General features: G+C 41.6%; 1 protein-coding gene across 2 annotated transcripts in view; it reads right to left on the minus strand.

The window, feature by feature from the left end:
- The window catches only part of PTGFRN (prostaglandin F2 receptor inhibitor), an 84,045-nt gene that overhangs the window by 21,693 nt on the left and 43,218 nt on the right, over positions 1–19,134 (minus strand). Inside the window, exon 6 of one of the 2 annotated variants that reach the window (XM_035114817.3) lies at positions 1,620–2,039. The exons of the other annotated variant lie outside the window; for it this stretch is intronic. Within the exon in view, the coding sequence (XP_034970708.2) occupies positions 1,620–2,039 (420 nt within the window). The remainder of the gene's footprint in view (positions 1–1,619; positions 2,040–19,134) is intronic. 2 annotated transcript variants of the gene reach the window in all.

Below are 19,134 nucleotides of genomic sequence, written 5' to 3' on the forward strand. Positions count from 1 at the left end.
ACCTAACAGTCCCAGATCTGCAGGCTGCTTTCTAGAAGCCTGCTGCAAAGAAGTTACAACTATGTTTGTCATTTTGCTATTGCTTGGGAAGCTGTAGCCTTTTCTCCTTTCCTTCCTCCAGTACCTTATGAAACGTAACCCACCCAGCAGAAACAGTTCATTGAAAGTATTATGAACAAATCTCTTCTCTCTCTCTCTCTCTCTCACACACACACACACACACACACACAGAGAGAGAGAGAGAGAGAGAGAGAGAGAGAGAGAGAGAGAGAGAGAGAGAGAGCGCTTGATCTCAACACTGTATAATGGATGTCGTCCCCCACCCCCCGAAAAAAATTGTCAATATCATTCCCTTTTCACACAACACTGACTCTCAAGCTGGCAAGTGAAGCACTACAAAGAAGAGGCATGTGTCCTGACTAGCAATGCTCAAATTCTCTCAACTGGACAGAGTGCACTATGTAGGTGTACATGTGCCAACCAGTAGGCAATGGGCCCAAAAGCAGTTTTATTTATTTTCTTCCTGTTTTTGTTATTTATTTAATCATTTGACAATTATCAATAATCAACAGAACTCTGCTCCAAAAATATTACTTAAAAACAAATTAACGCAAAATTACAATATTTCTTCTATTAAAAAACCAAACCTGCTTGAATTTGCTTTTGTAGGAGGTAATTATTTCCTTGTCAATATTGTAATACTGTACTGGGCAATCAGTATCGCCCAAATTTATTTCTATATTCACCTGCAATTCTAGCTCTTAGTTGTTATTTTTGCTGTTACAGCCAAACTTTGTTAAGCCTTTATTTCCAGGGAGGGAGTACTGTAACTTTGTGATTTATTTATTGCTCCAATAGTTATGGAAGCAGTCAGATGCCATAACTTCAGAACAATTTCCACTTACATTGGTGTTCAGAGGTGTTTAGTGAACAACCAATTCCAGAGTTTGGGAAGAACCAAGTCAAGAAGCAAGGATGCCAGGAGAAGTATACAGTAATGGCAAGTACTGGAAGTCCATAGCTACTTGCTTCTGAATGACCTTATGAAATAGTTGAATGTGCAGCTACTTCTGTTCTCTCCAGATATTGTTGGGAACTCCCAACAGGGGCAATGGTCAGAAATGATAGACGTTGTGGTGCACAAACACCTGAAGGGCACCAAGCTAGAGAAGGCTGCCTTGTAGCTACTATGACTACCCCAAAGAAGATTCTCCATTCAAGCACATCTCACTTCAGAGAAATTTAAGGTTTCAAAGTGACCATCTCTAAAGGCTCAATGGGCAACTGGCAGACATACAAATCAATACTCAGATGCCCGAGTAACTTTTATCAAATTCATATGGAGAGAAATAAAAGATGTGTTCCTAAGCATGGGATTTCCACCCCAATTTCCTGGATTTCCACCAGTGATAAAGACTACAAAAATATTATTTGACAATACCATGACAGTAGGATTTCTTTGTGGACCAGAACTTTGCGAATTTCTTAAATGCAATTAACACAGCAATATGAAAGGGGGAAATTCTGATCGACGGACCACAGCTATTCTGAATGAATCTCTGGGACAGGCACTATTGTCATGTTCTCTCACCGATTAACATATTGAGCTTTGCACTGACCTGAGGTCTGGAAGTCTATCTGGATCGGGTTGGATAAACCATTGACTGCCTCTCGCCACATGCCTCCACCCCCTGGTGACCATGCAGTCACCACACAGCGATACAGCCCAGCATCAGAAATCTGTGTCTGGTACATCCTGTAGCGGAACTCGTTCTCCTGAACCTTTTCCAAGACCACACCATCCACCCGTTCCTGGTCTGTCCAATCTTCCCGTCTGACCACTGAATCTTGATTGAGAGAAATTATGCGAGTGGTCCCATTAGGAGTTGACCGGTCATTCAGATGCTTCTCGGCTGTAATGAGGACTGAGTAACGAGGAGTCTTGATGTTCTGGGAAGATACCTTGCATGTCATTTCAAAGGTGTGCCCTGCCATGAAGAATGGCTTCAGTTTCACAGCCTCTACGGTCAGCATATAATCTGAGAAAAGCAAAGGAGGCACAGACATAAGCCACAAGCAAAGGATGGACAAACATAAAAGCAAGCAAGGGATTAATGCTGCATTCTAACATTCAGCAGTACATTTCATGTTAAAAAAACCCTGAGAAGTGGGCATCTTAGTCTGTTAGAGGCAAACACACAAAGAATCTCAGGACAATATGCAAACCTAATAGCATAATTCCCACTGTGATCAATGGGGCTACTCTCAGGCAAGTATGCACAAGACCACAGCCCAAGTGACACAGCCTTTAGTGGCTACTTAGCTGAATGTTGTGACGATACATGAGGAACAGAAGCAGCAAGGAAAGGTAGGCATGCAGAAAAATTATATACTGAGAATTTAATCTTCATGCTTGGGTGAAGTCCTAACTGAGCCTTAATAAGAAGTTAAGAGTTCCCATTTAACACTATGCAGTGGCTGCCCAAATGGGCATGGGTGAATTTAAGAGTCTGAAAAAATAGCTTTACCAAATTTTCTTTCTTTATTCTATTTATTAAATATCTATCTACATCCGAGGATCAGAGTAGTTTACAATACAGTATGTTTTAAAAAAGCCACACAAAAAATAACATAGTAGCAAACAAAAACAATATCCCCCACCACAGTTCAAAAACCATACATCGGCTAATTAAACAAAGGTCTGGGAGAAGAATGAAGTTTTTGCCTAGTGCCTAAAGATATGTAATAAAGATGCCAGACGAGCCTCCCTGGGGAGAGCATTCCACAAATGGGGAGATGCCACAGAAAAGGCCTGTGTTGTCACCCTGATGGTCAGTTCATATGGGGAGAGGTGGTCCTTGACATATTGCATACCTCCGTCACTTAAGATTTTACAGGTCAAAGCCAGCACTTTAAATTCAGCCTGGAAAATAATTGGCAACCAGAGCAGTCGGGCCACAATCAATGTAATATGCTCAAACCGTCTTGTCCCAGTGAGTAACCTGTCCACTGAATTCTGCACCCGCTGAAGTTTCCAAACCATCTTCAGAGGCATCCCCACATATATTGTGTTGCAGGAGGTTATATATAGAGGTTAATAGTGCATAGGCGACACAAGTCAAGCTAACCTTGTCCAGATAGGGGCACAGCTGGGCCACCACCCAAAGCTGATGGAAGGCACTCCATGCCACTGAGGCCACCTGAGCCTCAAGCAACAGCAATGGATGCAGAAGTACCCATAAGCTGCACACCTGCTCTTTCAGAGAGAATATAACCCCATCAAAAGAAAGCCATCTCCCATCCTTCCGGTCTAGGGAACTGCCCACTAGCAGTGCTTCAGTCTTAGTGGATTGAGTTTTAGTTTATTGGCTTTCATCCAGTCTGTTACCGAGAAAAGACATCAGTCCAGCAAATCCACCGTGACGCCTGCAAGTAGAGCTGTGTGTCATCAGCATATTGCTGACAGCATAGTCCAAAGCTCCAGATAACTCCACTCTGAACAGTCTCTAAGCATGATCGTCTGGACGACCATCCATGTAGGACCAGAACCATTGCAAAGCAATGCTACCCACCCACTAACTCGGACAGCCAATCCAGGAGGATACTATGGTTAATGGTATCTAAAGCCACTGAGAGGTTAAGGAGAGTTAACAGGGACACATTTATCTCCTGACAGGTGTCATTATACAGGGTAACTGAAGCAGTTTCTGTGCCAAAGCTGGGCCTAAACCCTGACTGTAATGGATCTAGAAAATCAGCTTCCTCCAAGATTACCTGATGTACTTACAGTACCTCCTGTTGCAGATGATTTGGGTGACATTTGAGTGAAATATAGCATTCATTTGGTTTTCAGATTAATCTCACAATAATTGACAACATGAAAGCTCATACAAATGACAAACTTAGTTGGTATCTAAGGTGCTACTGGAAGGAATTTTTTTGTTTTGTTTTTAAAAAATCTGTAAACTTTTATCATTTCTGCTTTCTTGATCATGTGGCCAGCATGACTAAACTGCTACTGGTGCACGGAGGACTGTGAAAAGTTCCAGAGCACAAGGAAACACCTTTTACCTTCCGACCACAGCAGTGCACTGGCATGCTTTCGAACTGCTAGCTTGGCAGAAGCTGAGACAGAGTAACGGGAGCTCACCCCGTTGCACGGATTCGAACTGCCAACCTTCCAATTAGCATGCCCAAGAGGCTCAGTGGTTTAGACCACAGAGCCACCCACATCCCTCTTTTAAGACTACTGGACTTCTTAAGGCAGAATTGGGATATATCATGTGCGCAGTCTGAGATGGTGGTGGCAATGCAATCTCATAGGCCATATGAATACAGGATTGTTGACATTTACACCATATGTATAATGAGCAGACAGAGAGAAATATTAATGGACATATCCGTTTTTGAAGATATATATATTTGAAAAACAGGCTAGTATCCTTGAGCACATAAGTAATGTGATGTCTCATTTCCCCCCAAAGATGTACAAATTCTTTCTTATAGGGCTTGCTATTGCTGCTTGCTATTGCTGCATTAAAAATAATCACACACAAACACCCATAGAGAATCAGTAAGATTCCAACAGCATTGAAGGAATTGCTCTATGCATCTGAGGGGAGAAACACTATCAAAAATATAAATATATAAGATTTTTAGTGAATGCAAAGTCAAAGTTCTATGAACTACCACAAGAAGTGATTAGCAGACCTGCATTTGAATATTTAAGAAGAAAATTGGGGAGGGCTAGGAGGGAAAAAAAGGTAAAACATTAATTACAGCCACTCTTGGGGGGGGGGATATAAGAACATGCATCAATGGCATCTGACATCGTATAAACTGAACCTGATTTATAAATCTCTCTGAGGATAACTGCTGGGAAAACCTCATGCAGATTATATGCCACATATTTTGGAGATTAAACAAAATTAAAAGTTTTTGACAGTTAGTGCTGTATTATAATCAATCACAAGATACAATATTCCAAATAAGATGGCTTAGAGCAGGCACCCCCAAACTTCGGCCCTCCAGATGTTTGGGACTACAATTCCCATCTTTCCTGACCACTGGTTCTGTTAGCTAGGGATCATGGGATTTGTAGACCAAAACATCTGGAGGGCTGCAGTTTGGGGATGCCTGGCTTAGAGTATTACTAAACCATTTTGAAGGCTGCATTGAATGCCAAAAAACCCCCAATAAATCTGTCAACAGCAGTTAAAATATCAATTGCCATGTATTGAAAAAAGAAAGCAGTTCCAGCTCTACTTGATTGGTACTGTAGGATTCGGGTTAGAACATTAATGCAGAAATTATAAATATAGTATAGCGTAATATAAATTATTATATTTAGGCCCATGAAAATCATCGAAGATCAACATTTATGAAGGATAAAGTTGGTGGTGACGTATGGCTGTTTATGCAATTTACATTGTTCTAATGAATCATCTCGCTTTTGCTTTATGCTACTTATTAACACACTTGAAAGGACTATGTATATTTGTAGGTATAAATGCTTATTTGTTTCGTGTGTTAATGTAAGTATTAAAACTTCTCATGGTAGTTTAAATAAACAAAATGATTTGAATCAATAATGTTTCTATACTACTAAGATACATCCTGCAGTAACATGGAATACAGTGCCAAAATAAACATTTTTCACTAAACAGAAGTTAGCATCATGCAGAACTGAGCCGCATTCTGAAGGTGCACAAATGTAAATAAGATCAACTGTAAAAACCGTATAGCTTATGGCTCATTTCCCACCATACAACCTGAGAAGTTTAGCAGTACTTGCATGTCAAGGTCCCCAAGCCACCCTCAAATAAAACAAAATTCACACAGAATTTTTGTTTATGGTTTTTGGCGTAGTTTTTTGGCCACAACTTTATTGATTACAGAATGTGAGTGGCTGCTTAGGCATTGGTTTGCGATTATCTGTTCCCACCTAGAGGTAGGAACAGAACTGACATACACAAGCCTGCAAAAGTCAATAAGGGAAAACATTTTGGGGAGAGAATAGAGCTGGGTGCCAGGCCCTCACCTCTCCCCAAATTCTCCCAGGGGCTCTTGCGTGGCCCTAGCCCCTTGACAGGGGTTCGGACAAGAGCATGGCAAGTCCCTGGATTCCTTTAATGGAATACTCTTGCAGCAGCAGCATTGGAAGGGCAGGCACAGCCAACCATACCCCCTCTATCAACCAAATTTAACCAATACCTAACTGCAACCTTACAAGTTGTGACGATTTTGCTACGCAGTAGGCAAAAAACCAAATGGCACCAGCCAATCAGCCAAATGGAAAAATTCCTACCAGGCCCTTGCCCCAAAGGAGACAACCCCATGACAGGCATACAGTCAACGCGAACAGCTCTAAATATAGGGAAGGTGGACGGGTGATCCGATGCGTGCAGCGAAAAGAGGCAGCTCAATGCTGTGCACAGGGAATAAATAGTCCCTTGGCCGTCAATCATAAATTGCAACATCAAATTCTCCCCAACGACCAAGAGGTGCCCAATAAGATTCGTGGTCATCCAAACTAACCCACCCAGCAACAGAGGGATGTCTTGTTTGTCTCCACAGCAACACGTGCTCTCCATGAAGGAGAACATGCTTTATCATGGAGAGCTGCGATAAAAAGGTATTAAATGCAAACATGTTCAAAAGTATTGTTACAAACATCTCATTTAACAATCTTGACGTGATAAAAAAAAGCTTAATATATTATGAAGAATGAAGTCAGCATCCAGATTTATAAGATGAATTCATACCTACGTTGAAGGGAATTTTGTTGTCTGATCCTGCAAACGTTTTGTTACAAAGTAGGGCAGCTTAGTTCAGATAAAGGCACTTTGCCAAAACTGGTCATATGTAAAAGCAGCAACAAACATTACATTTGTGATCAGTTCACCACAAATCTTCAGGACTGCAGCTCACAGGGCCCTTCATAAGAATATCAAATCTACTGCTTCCATCACCATCCTATTTTAGCAGCTGGAAGCTGACAATTCATGAAATATAGTGTTTTAGTCATATTTTTGTGACTAGTTGATCAATCTAAAAAAAAAGGTATAGCCTGTTGCTGCTATCTGAAAAGGGCTTGGAATTACACTAGGAAATGCAATTTAGTGGTGCCAAACACTGGTTTTCCCTCAACCTGCTCCCTCATTTGGCCTCTACATGTTTCCACAGGTACATCACATACATTTTAGCTTTTCAGTATGAAAGAGGCAGGTCACGTACCATGAAAGCAGGGCTTTTATTTATAGATTTGAACTAGCTTGGCATTTAGACTGTTTGAACAACAATCCATTTTCTTCCAATAAAAAAGCTGGCTGAATATTAAACACAAGGTGAATCTTTTACAAGGCAACAGGGAAATAAGATATACCAAGCTCGCAACACAATTCACAAAATTAAAACTACATACAATAATACTTTTGTCCTCCCCCAAGAGATCCGCAAGGTACTTGTTCGTGATTACATTTTGCAGTGCTTTTGCCTTCAAGCAGCAGTTTTCACAATGAGTAAACACTGCCTAGAAGATGAGAAAACTGGGTATGACAATCAGCACTGTACAAAGGAGATCACAGTACAATGCTATCTAAAGGAAAACAGCAAAAGGTGGGGGAAGCACAGTGCGCAAACTGCTAAGCACCAAACTGCTCAATTGCTCACATTAAAAATAGTTCAATGCTGCAGACTCAATTCCTCAAAGGTGAAGATCATTTTCTTGAATGGAAAGCTCTCAACTCCCTACCCCCAAGAAAGCATGAAAGAGTGTCTCCCATCCCAACAATAATTAGCAAAGATACATACTGTTATGCCTGGAAAGGGGGTGGTTTACTTGGGCAAGGAATGTGACAATGTAGAACACACTTTTAAAGTCTCTATGCCTGCCCTGCTGAGTGGCGTCGTTGTCCTCAAGCTATGAAACCTGGAACAGCTGAAAAGGGGCTAAAAGCTAGAAAAGGACACAAGGAAAGAAAAGTGGTGTGTTTTGTGTATGGAATGAATAAATAGAATCCTGGAATTGTAGTCCTGGAAAGGACCGTGAGGGTCATGTAGACCAACCCATGCAACACAGGAATCACAAATAAAGCATCCCTGATATATAGCCAACCAATCTCTGCTTAAAAACCTCCAATGAAGGAGAGTCCGCCAACTCCTGAGGAAGTCTGTTCCACTGCTGAACAGCTCTTACTGTAAGAAAGTTCTTCCTAATGTTTGGTATGAATCCCCTTTCTTGTCATTTGAACCCATTGGTTTGGGTCTTATCGTCCAGAGCAGGAGAAAACAAGCTTGCTCCATCTTCCAAGTGAAAGCCCTTTAGATATTTGAAGCTGACTAACACATCTGCTCTGTCTCCTCTTTTCCAGGATAAACAACCCAACTCCCTCAAGCATTCCTCATAAGGCTTGGCTTCCAGACCCTTTATCATCTTGGTCACCCTCCTCTGCACACATCCTAATTTGTCTAAACTCCAAATGTGACCTGATCAAGGTAGAATAGAGCAGTACTATTACTTCTAGAAGTATAGTCTCAGATCAAGAAAATAGCATTAGCTTTTTTTGCTGCTGTATCACTCTTTTTTGCTTCCTCTTACACCTGTGGTCCACTAAGAACCCTAGACCTTGTTCACATGTACTGCTGGCAATCCCATGAGGTATTGTCATTTAAAGGTGTCAGCCTACTCTCTCACATTTTCTCCTCAACTTCCATGTTTAATATATTAATAAGATGTCAATCACTTTTGTAGAAGACAATTAAGCTACTGTACTCAGGGATACGACAGGAGTGCCTGGCATGCTATGGTCCATGGGGTCATGAAGAGTCGGACACGACTAAACAATAACAACTCAGGGATACAGTAGCCAGTAGTGTCACAAACGAGGGCAAATGTGACTCCTACATCATGGATATCATGGACTGTAGCCATTTGCAAGAAGGTAAAAACTGGCACAACACTTCTACCTCAGTGGCTCACAACCTCAACACCCAGGACCATGTAAAAATGGCTGAGGGTCTTGAGGGACCCTATAGAACTCAATTCCCCAGGAGACAGTGATGGCCACCAACTTGAATGGCTTTAAATGAGGATTAGACAAATTCATGGAGAAGAGGGTTATCAATGGCTACTAGCCAAGGTGACTTTGCTCAAACTTTTCCACAGTTGGAGGCCGCAATGCTTCCGAATACCAGTTGCTGGAAACCACTGGAGGAGAGAGTGCTCTTGTGCTCATGTTCTGCTCACTGGTTTCCCATTGGCATCTGGTTGACCACTGTGAGAACAGGATGCTGGACTATTGGCCTGATTCAGCAGACTATTATTATTTTCTTAGCTTGTTGTAGCAACTGTATGTAATGCACCGTTCTACATGCTGCATGATTTTTAATTGTATTTTTACACATTTAGGTATTTTCACCTAAATGAAGCTCACAGAACACTGGTGGTCCATGGACCAGAGTTTGGGAACCCCCGTTTTACTTCATACCAACCCTTTGCCATCCAGACATCTGACTAAAGAAGGTATGGCAGGGCGTGGGGGGGGGTGGACAGGATGAGAGCTTTGCTGATCACTTAACAAAACATAGAGACAGCAGTCAACTGAATCCCCTCCTAAGGCCTTATAGGTAAGCATCTGCATGTTAATCTGAGCCAATGAATGGTCCTCATAGCACTTGGGTCTGAAAGCAAGCAATCATATCCTACATTGGCCATTGGTATTGCCTTAAATGCCGCATCTAGCCAATAAATGTCTAATACTAATAAATGTCTGAGGATGATCAGCATCACTGCCACAAACCCTTTCAACCTGTGAATTCCCAACTGAGGGGATTTGCACTTGATCCCTTGGACAGCCATCTTTGAGGAGCAGGCTCACTGGAGATCTATAAGGAAAGCTGCAAAGAGAGGGAAATAAATTTCCATCCCTCATTCTGTCCAGACCCTTCCCTTACTGACACTATTCCATGTCTCCATTTGTTGAATGAAGTAAAGAAGAAAATACTGCCTTCAGGCAATACTTTCTAATGACACCTTGTTGGCATAAATCACTGAGTAGTTTTATAAACTTCCTAAGAACACATGAATGACAACAAATGCTGATTACAAAAAGGAAAAAAAATTAAGCCAAACATTTTATAGTATGCATAGTATAGTATTACAGTATAAGCATGCATGCAGAATGTTCTTTTAGTTACAAGTATCATCTTCATTTACAAGAGGATTATCCAGTGGCTATTATATAGATTGCCTTAAATGCTTAGTAGTAGTTATGTTGGTCATCAGTTACAACCTCAATTACTACTGCATTATTTGCATTAAATAGAACAGTTACATTTCTTATTACAAGAGAAGGTCTCATACACAGTTTTAACATAGGCATTCCAGAACACTTATAAGTATGCAAGTCGGTCCAATAAACACCATGTAATATTTGCTGCACCAGAGGATTCTAGGACTTGTGACTGTGCAGTACACTGCCCAAACAAATGCAGTTGCTTCAAAATTTGCACCCTAATTCCAGGCACAAAATGCATCACACATTGGATAAGCAACGTTCTGACCAGATGTCTGCCAGAGAGGCAGTAAATTATTATGCCTTTGTTCGTTTCAGCAAGAGTTTGCCACTGACTTCAGGAGGTAGCCTCAAAGGCAATGTGAGTACTGCATTAAATGCCTAAATTTGCAAGATTCCTCTTAAGGGGTAACATCCAATCTCTGCAACGGACAGCTCAAGTAAACTTGCATCTTATCTCATTAATGGTCTTAGCTGTCCTTTGAAGACAGAGTCAATTCTCTCTAAAGAAGTCTCATATGAGTCAAAAGAGATTGGGCCCAAACATGCTATTTTCGGTGCCTTCAGAAGTCTCCCCTCTCTCTAGTTCCTGTGCCAGTGTCTTCCCAAATTCTCTTCTACTAATTTCTTAAGAACTATAAATAAATTGCAATATGAACACCTGCAACAAACTCTCCCACAAGTACATTTCTTTGTGACAATATTTTGACTAATCATTTAAGTAAGAATACATTCTCCTCATGTGCTTTCCCTATGAACTACCCTTGACTATTTTTATTTTATAATAAAAACAGACTTTTTAAAAAAAAAAAACCTGGAGGCAGTTCAAGCTATTAAACTCTCCAAAAGCTCCAAGCTGTTTACACAGCTTTTACTTGCTCAGTGTTGATTTTATATTTCCAATTACGTACAAAGCAAGACAAAAAGCTGAAACATTCCATAAACCAACACTAAGATGTGCTAGTAGTTAAATGAAGAGTATTTGATTGTACTTAGCACTAATAGTGTGGATTTACAATGATGTATAATAATGAGAAAACTATTAAGAGTAGTTCCTGAAAATCATTACCATTATAATTAAATTCTGCAAGGAAGCAACAGTAGGCAAGTTGACTGTGAAGGTTGTAAATGAAGTTGCCTTCATTTTACATCTCAAATCTATGCACAGCAAAACATATTAGGATAGAATATGACCACTCCAGAGCCTCCTTCCTCTAGGCTTCATTGAGATGAACGGCAGCAAACTCTCTGCCATATCTTGCAATATTCTGCATGCTTTACTATCATTCAAAATCATTTTATTTTTTTACCCACCCTTCACTGTAAGATCCCAGGGCAGGTTACAATTTTAAATACAGCATGAAAAACCATTTAGAACAGCTTATGAATGCAAAAACAGAGTGGGTCCTAAAAATATGCCCCTCAAGTGTCAAAGGCCAGGGTGAACAGGTTTGTCCCCAGCATTTGCTGAAAGCTGTATAGTGAAGCTGTCAGGTGCACCTCTGTGGGGAGGGAGTTTCACTACTTAGAGGCTGCAGCACAGGATGTCCCTAACTTTTATAGCAAGGTTAAGCAAGGTTCCTTTTCTGTCTCTACTTTGAACTTCATTTTCTGGCACTTCAGAATCCAACATGGCCTTTGGTTCCTAGAGCACCTGGGTCCCAGGAAGCAGCTTACCATCACACCTAAGAACAAAGACTATGCTAAGCATCAATACAATACTATGTGGGTCTGTCCTTGTGCTTGGTCTGTAATCTGCAGTCAGGGCAGAATTATGCAGAGCAATTGCTGACAGGAGTGAGACCTTGTCACAATATTACAACTCTGAGATCCACACTGACTGCCTGTTTGTTACCAGGCCAAATGCAAGATGTAACAGTTAGTATTGTCATGAATTTGTGCAAAGGGGGAGGGGGCAGACTCCCCATCAGGGGCACCAACTTCTCATGATGACTGAGGCAGCCTGACACGTCACCAGGGGGCGGAACCAAATGCCCTTTGAACATTGAGGTATGCTGGCTGCAAAGGGGAGATCACCTTTTCAGCTGTGACATCTTCTCCTTGGAATTTCCCTCCCCTTATACATTAACCAAACACCCTCATGGATGGTGCTCAGAAAACAGACAAAATATGCTCTATTCTATCACTGGCTTTTTTAATACAGTTGCTGATGAGCTGTTTTAATCCCCTTAAGGTTCTTTTACATTTTACCATGGTTTTTATTAGGTTATTGTTATTAGCCAGCTTGGCAGAGGTGGGACATAAATATTTTAACAAGGTATAACTAGGCAAACACTTTGTCAACTTACTATTATGCAATTACTATACAGACAAGTAGAATAGTACTTCAACACCAATTCTGTCTTTATAAAAAAGCATTTCAAGTGTGGTATTTCACATTTCATGCCTATGTTATCAAGTTGAAGCTGGTGTTAAGTGCTGCCTGAGACTGAGTGTTATGATCCTGAGACTAGGAAGTAAATGTCTAAGATTGACTTGGTATTCCCCCCCCCCTTAATGCCCACATTCCTGAATAATAATGTACACTGAAAATAAATAGTTTGTGTTTCCATGTTTTATCACCTCAAGTAAGCTATTGTGTAGAATAACTGCAGCACATTTTTGCTGGTGCACTTAGGCCACTGAATATTGACTCAGGATGTGGAACCAATTGCAAGGATCAGATTACAGTGCTCTAGGTTTTGGATAAAGCTTTAAGGACTCCCCCCCCCCCCCGAAATCTCCACTTATTTCACCAGAACTGCTGCATAGTACAAAGTTTAAGGGTAGCAGCCTCCGTAGCATAATTGCTTTCTTTTCATATAAATTGCTTCCATGATCTCCAAAACGAGTGCACTGTTAGCATCTTTTCATATTCCTTTTCAGTACTGCATTTCAGAAATACAAAGGCAAGAGATCATTTAATTTCAGACTGAAGACAAGGAGATAGAACAAGTTACATTATCGCCATCTCTCTCTCTCATATTCCTTGTCTTAATCTAATGCTCATAACCAATGATTGCAAGAACACTGAGGTTGTATACTTCTTTGCAAATAGTAGATGCCCCTAATACACTACTGCTTTCCTCTCCTGGAGCAGGAAAAAACATGGGCATGTTTTGCAGAATTCATTGGGTGGTAGCATTCTCTGTATTCAGACAGACTCTCTAGGACAGCGTTTCTCAACCACTGTTCCGCGGCACACTAGTGTGACACAAGACGCTGGCTGGTGTGCCGCGACGTGCGGCGACGAGAAGGGCGATTTGCATTGTCACGTGCCTGGCGGCCGCCAATAAACAACACTGGCCCGCCGGAAAGGAAGCCGGACGGGTCACGGTGCGGGGCGAGCGCAGCTCTCAACAGCCACCACCACGGGAGGGTGGTTTTAGACAAACTTAAAGAAGCTGGCTGGATGAGCTCAACCTGAAACTTGCTGAGCAAAGGATTGTGCTGGCAGAGAAATCAGCGGCTTGTGAAGCCTTATTACAGGAGATTGCAACCAACACAGCAATTGGCAAGTGTTTCTTACAGTCATAATTATATAGTCAATATAGGGCGGCACAGAGTTAAATTTTTTAACTTTTTTAATGGTGGTGTGCCTCGTGATTTTTTTCATGGAACAAGTGTGCCTTGGCCCAAAAAAGGTTGAGAAACACTGCTCTAGGAGGAAGTAAATAATCGTGGGACAGAAAACAGGGTTCTCATTACAAGGTCCCGTCCCCCCAAGTAGCTTTCAAAATGTACTTAAATATCCTAGGGATACTAAATGGCATTTGGGAGAGCAAGTATACTGCCACCTGCAAGCTAAAACAGATTAAAAGGCAACCCCCATGTTCACACATTTCTCTTCCAGATGCTTTTCTGCAGTATCTGGCTGACCACCAATGGCAGACTGGAGAGTAAGGCACACGGTAAGTGGATCCAAGACCAGAGATAGTGATTTACAAGAGGGCTATTGCTGTATATAGCATTTTGTCTTAAGCTTATCTGTAGTCAAAATGTGTATGGGGTGTTAGGGGAGGTGTAGTACCTCTGGTGAGGGACACGCTGTGCTCCTTCTGGGGTAGTCTGTCCATCTTTGGTCCCCACTCTGAACTCAACTCTCACCTGTGGCTCCTGGAAGCTGTCAGCATGTGACAGTGGCCACACCTTAGGAACGGCTTCGACTGGCTGGTTAAACCAGGGGAGGGTAGCCAAAGGGTCTCAAACCCTCAACGAGTTAGGGATTCCCCTGCATGCAAAGGCAGCAGATTGAGTGGACAGGACCAATAGTGGGTCCAATGGTCAGGAAGGTGGTTTCCAAAACCCCCAGGCTCAGCCACACATACGAAAGATCTGTGTTGTGTGTGAGAGGGTAGGGAACCCAAGATGCATTGTTACAAGTCTGTACCAAAGCCTCCAACTTGGAAAGCCCAACAACCTAGTTTTAAACACATCCATTTGCTCACATATCCCCTGGGTAAATTTGAATTTGACACCTTTCCAAATCCTGCCCTTTTGTCTTCCCCTAGGCTAATGTTAAGTACTTTAATAATGAGAGAGGTACCTTGGCCTTCTGCCCTCGACTGCCCAGACAAATGCCTGTCTTCCTGTAATCACAGGGCAACAATCCAACTCCCTATTCACATTTCCTCCCCTCTTCTAGGTAAATTGTTTTTGCTATAATAAGATGCAAGTTTGTTCAGTTAATTCCCTCTCCTCTCCCTCACCCCCCATCCTGCCTAACAGAGGAGAGATCTCAGAGTATTCCCACTAGGGAAGTATACTCAAGACAGCCTATGTGGAAACCAAGAAACACTACTCCTACATCTCCTGGTATCTCCCTTGTTCCCTGAAAGACAAGACATGCCAGAAACAATTTCCCCTTTTAAAAAAAAGTCTAGGATTTTGGGCAGAATTTTTAAACAACTAAGAACCAATGCCTTCTTTCCCGGTAACAGCAGGGAACAAGAAATACTGTACATTTATTTTGTTTGATTTTCTCGGTTATGAATTTTTTTATTGCCAGAAGCAGGTTTCAAGGAGGTTAATTTCACAATTCAGTGCCATGCCTGGCCCATATTAGAAACTCCCCTAGTTACATGGTGCTCCCTTTAAAGTGTTTGCAATTACTCCACAAATATTAGGGTCAGTTGTATATGGTTTCCAACCAGTCTAAATTGGTAGGCGGTGGCACCAAACTTGAGGTACCAGGAGACTTTTGAGTACCAGGGAAGAGACTGTCCCAAAGTACTTCAACCCAGCTTTGTACAGTACTGAGTGTATGGCTCAGTTATGATACTTAGAACATCTTAAAGATAGATCTTGAGAAAGCCAATTTTGCTGACCCTTTAGACCTTGCTCGGTCCCAAAAATATGCTCTTTTGGGGCAGGGAATTGCTGTCTAGGGAATTTAGATTTGGTACACAAGATCTAAGATTGTGAAACTGAATTAATTTTGAATTAGGATCTCTAGCATAGATCAGATTATCAGTGTTTAGCCGAATTGAACTGGTATTAGGTATTTCTTCAGCAAAGCTCACCAAGGAATGGTGAGTTCTTATATACAGTACATCTAATTTTAAGTTGGGAATTGAATCTGACTGATGAGCCACATACTTATTCCCCTGAACTCAAGTGGGTCACATTTTGACAGGTGGGTAGCATTGTCAGTGACCTGATATCACAATGATATCAGGTGAGCTATTTTACCAAAACAATCAGCTGACCGTCCATACTTACAAAGCACTGTGTACAGGGAACTGCACACGACTTTGGAGATGCTGTCGCTCAGCTGATCAGTGGTCCTGGCAAAGCCCAGGTAAATCTTTATCTGACCCGCACCTGGCATCATATATGAATAGTTTATGGTTTAATGTGATGTGTAAATTGGGCCAATGGCAGGAAGAAATTTAAATTAGAGAACCGCAGAGCTCCCTGGACATTCCATATGTCATATATGATGTCAGCCTAGGACAGGTGGACATGGCTTCGTCAAATACCTGTAACCTAGTGAGACAAACTGGGATGTCTTGAGGACCAAATTATGTCTGTGGTCTGCAGCTTCTTCACTGCTGTTTTAAATGAACTGATGAAGTAGAATGGGACTTATAGAAACTGATTGACTTTGGTAAACATTTGTTTTTATAAAGCTTGAATTCTGTGCCAATCTCGGTTTATACTGTCCATTTATGACTATGTGGTTTTAAAAGTGAAGTGAGCAGGGTATGTATGTTGTTTTTGCTCACTGATGTTTAACCAATTTAATGCTTCTTTAATTTAATAGTTTATGGTATTGTAAATTTCAGTTTCAGGCACCGATCTCTATAATTTGCTATCTTCCTTTATCTGTTCTAAGCTGAAAATCAAACCAGTTTCCCTACTCCATTACAGGATAAAATTTCAGCTTCAAAAAGAAAATCAGATTAGCAACAAGGGAAGTAGTTTATAGTAGCTTGGCTGGTATATTGAACTCCTTCCGAACCCAGCCGTAATTTCTATTCCTCCTCCTCTGCCTCTAAAAACTCGCCTTTGATGATCAAGAGATATTAAATATGAATAAGAGATAGGAGAAGCTTGTCAGTAAAAAGCTACTGATTCTTGTCTCTGAAAGGCAGGCCTGTTCTTAAGAAGTACTCCTTGATTTGCCACTTAGCTCTCAGTTTCCGTTTGTGATCGATCTTACAAGGACTAAGTATCTATCTTAGACTTGTCAGTGGAGCACAGTATTTTGCATTTAATGCAATTCACAATGCTCTAGATACAGTAGAGTTAACCTTCAAAAACACCAAGTGCCTACACTCTTATCAAGTGTATAGTGGCGAAATGAAGAGAGGAGACTGAGGGAGCCTTACTACGGTAGTTTTGTGGCATGGCCACACACATACTTACACTGTGTGTGTGGTGGTGGTGTTTTTAAGTACCATAAGTCAGTCCCAAATATGATGCTCACTTAGGATAGCTATTATGTCCTGCTGGGAGCGGGGCAAGAGGTAGAGGTAGATCCCGGCCACATCCTGCTTAAATAGGGCAGGCCACATACCCTGGCCGATCAGATTGGGCAGCTGGTGGATGACGCATCTGGGATTCCCCCCAATCACGCAGGACTGGGAAACATCCTGCGCGCACGTGAAGGGATCGTGCCTGCCCGCAACCCCACCTCCTGCTCAGGCGGAAGTGGCTTTAGCTCCTGGATGGCAGACTGAGCAGGCACACAGGTCAACTGGGCCAGCCTTGCCCTTGACAGTGAGAGATGTATTGCACTTCTATTTCTATTACAGTCATTGGGTCAGATTCACCGTACAAACCCTGTCAGCAGAAGGCTGCACGACGGCTTCACAATCGGATTCTGCCCCCCTCCCCTGTGCCTCCCTAAATTGGTTTGGGGTGGGTGGTTGGGAGAACAGTAGCGAGAGGAAAGGGGAGCTGATACGCTTGTGCTGATGGAACATTTGTAATAGTGTGACGTCAAATTCCACCCACTATTTCTAAGTTTGCGTATCATATAAACACATGCAAATTTATGCAAATCTGTGCCCTCTTTTTGGGAATATGTAAGCTTACCCAGCATGCTATTTATTTATTGGAAAATATGTAAGGGACCCTCATGGGCAGGCAATTATTCTCAAGCAATGTCTCAACATCCTACAACTACTGAAAGCATGTTCGAAAGGGGATGGATTTGTTATAATTCTGCTCTGGCAGCATACAATCAGATAAATGCCAGATTTAGTTTTCTATTCTAGATGCAAATCTTCAGATTAAAAGGAAAATGTCTGGTCAAGATTTGCATTTTAACTAGCTGGCTGTTAAGTCTTTTCTAACACTAGGTACATTGTCTCAGTATCTTCAATATCCCCCACAAGCATCCCTTGAAAGTGCAATACAGACTCAGATTAAGTTACCTATAATTATTGTTGCATCAGCATGACATATTGAGAGAATGCATTAAAATAGTCAAGTTTAGAAAATAATATGTTAAAGGATTCAGGAGTACAACAGACATCAGGTACAATGTAAGGTGGGGAGGGAGAGAGAAGGTCGGTGGAAATTGTTAAAAATAAGAGTCTAGTGGAATAGTTATGGAGTATTTCAGATTGAATATTCCCTTTCCCCTTAGCCTTCTACCTGTTTATTCTGCCCATCTTTCTCGTATTAGGACTGGCCAGTGTAGCACATTGACCTTTTCTTAAGGTCACTATTGCCACTGCCCAATCTTCCTCCCCAGATATTCAGGTTTGCAGATATAGTGAAGGGAGTCCTGTAGCTTCCTTAATATTTCCAAAAACTGGAATGTTCAGAGAGAACTCCACAGATCTCGAGTTCAAGTATTTCAACTTCTTCAAGCCATTGGCCCAATTCACACTGCATTAAATCACAAAATCGTGGTTAAAAACTATAGGCAAAACGTTCCTAAGTCTCAATGCTTCTCATAAAACAAAATTTAAAATAAGTAATAAAAATAGGTATCATATAAACAAGAGCTCTGTGTAATCCATAGAGACTTAAGGCCAACACAGAGAACCTATGAACTGCAGTGGGCCTGAGGTACTTCCATCATTTCCGGCATGCAATTGCCACAAATTCAGATTCCCACAAATTCTAGAATGCAATGCTGAAGGCTAAATCAAGAGATACCGTTATAGAGATGGTGGCAGACAACAGTGAGCAAGTTCTATACACTGAACCTCAAATACTACATGACCTACCTGGGTCAACAGGAGGTCAGGACTATCACAAATCTGGAGCTCAGCCACATATTCTGACTGGTTTTTTGTCCAAATCATCTGCCTGAGGCTAGGACCACCAATGTTCAGTCCCTGCAGAGACCAATTCCACTGCAGATCATAATCAGCAACCC

This window comes from Zootoca vivipara, chromosome 4, assembly GCF_965207765.1.
Source record: "Zootoca vivipara chromosome 4, rZooViv2.hap1.1, whole genome shotgun sequence".
Lineage (NCBI taxonomy): Eukaryota > Metazoa > Chordata > Lepidosauria > Squamata > Lacertidae > Zootoca > Zootoca vivipara.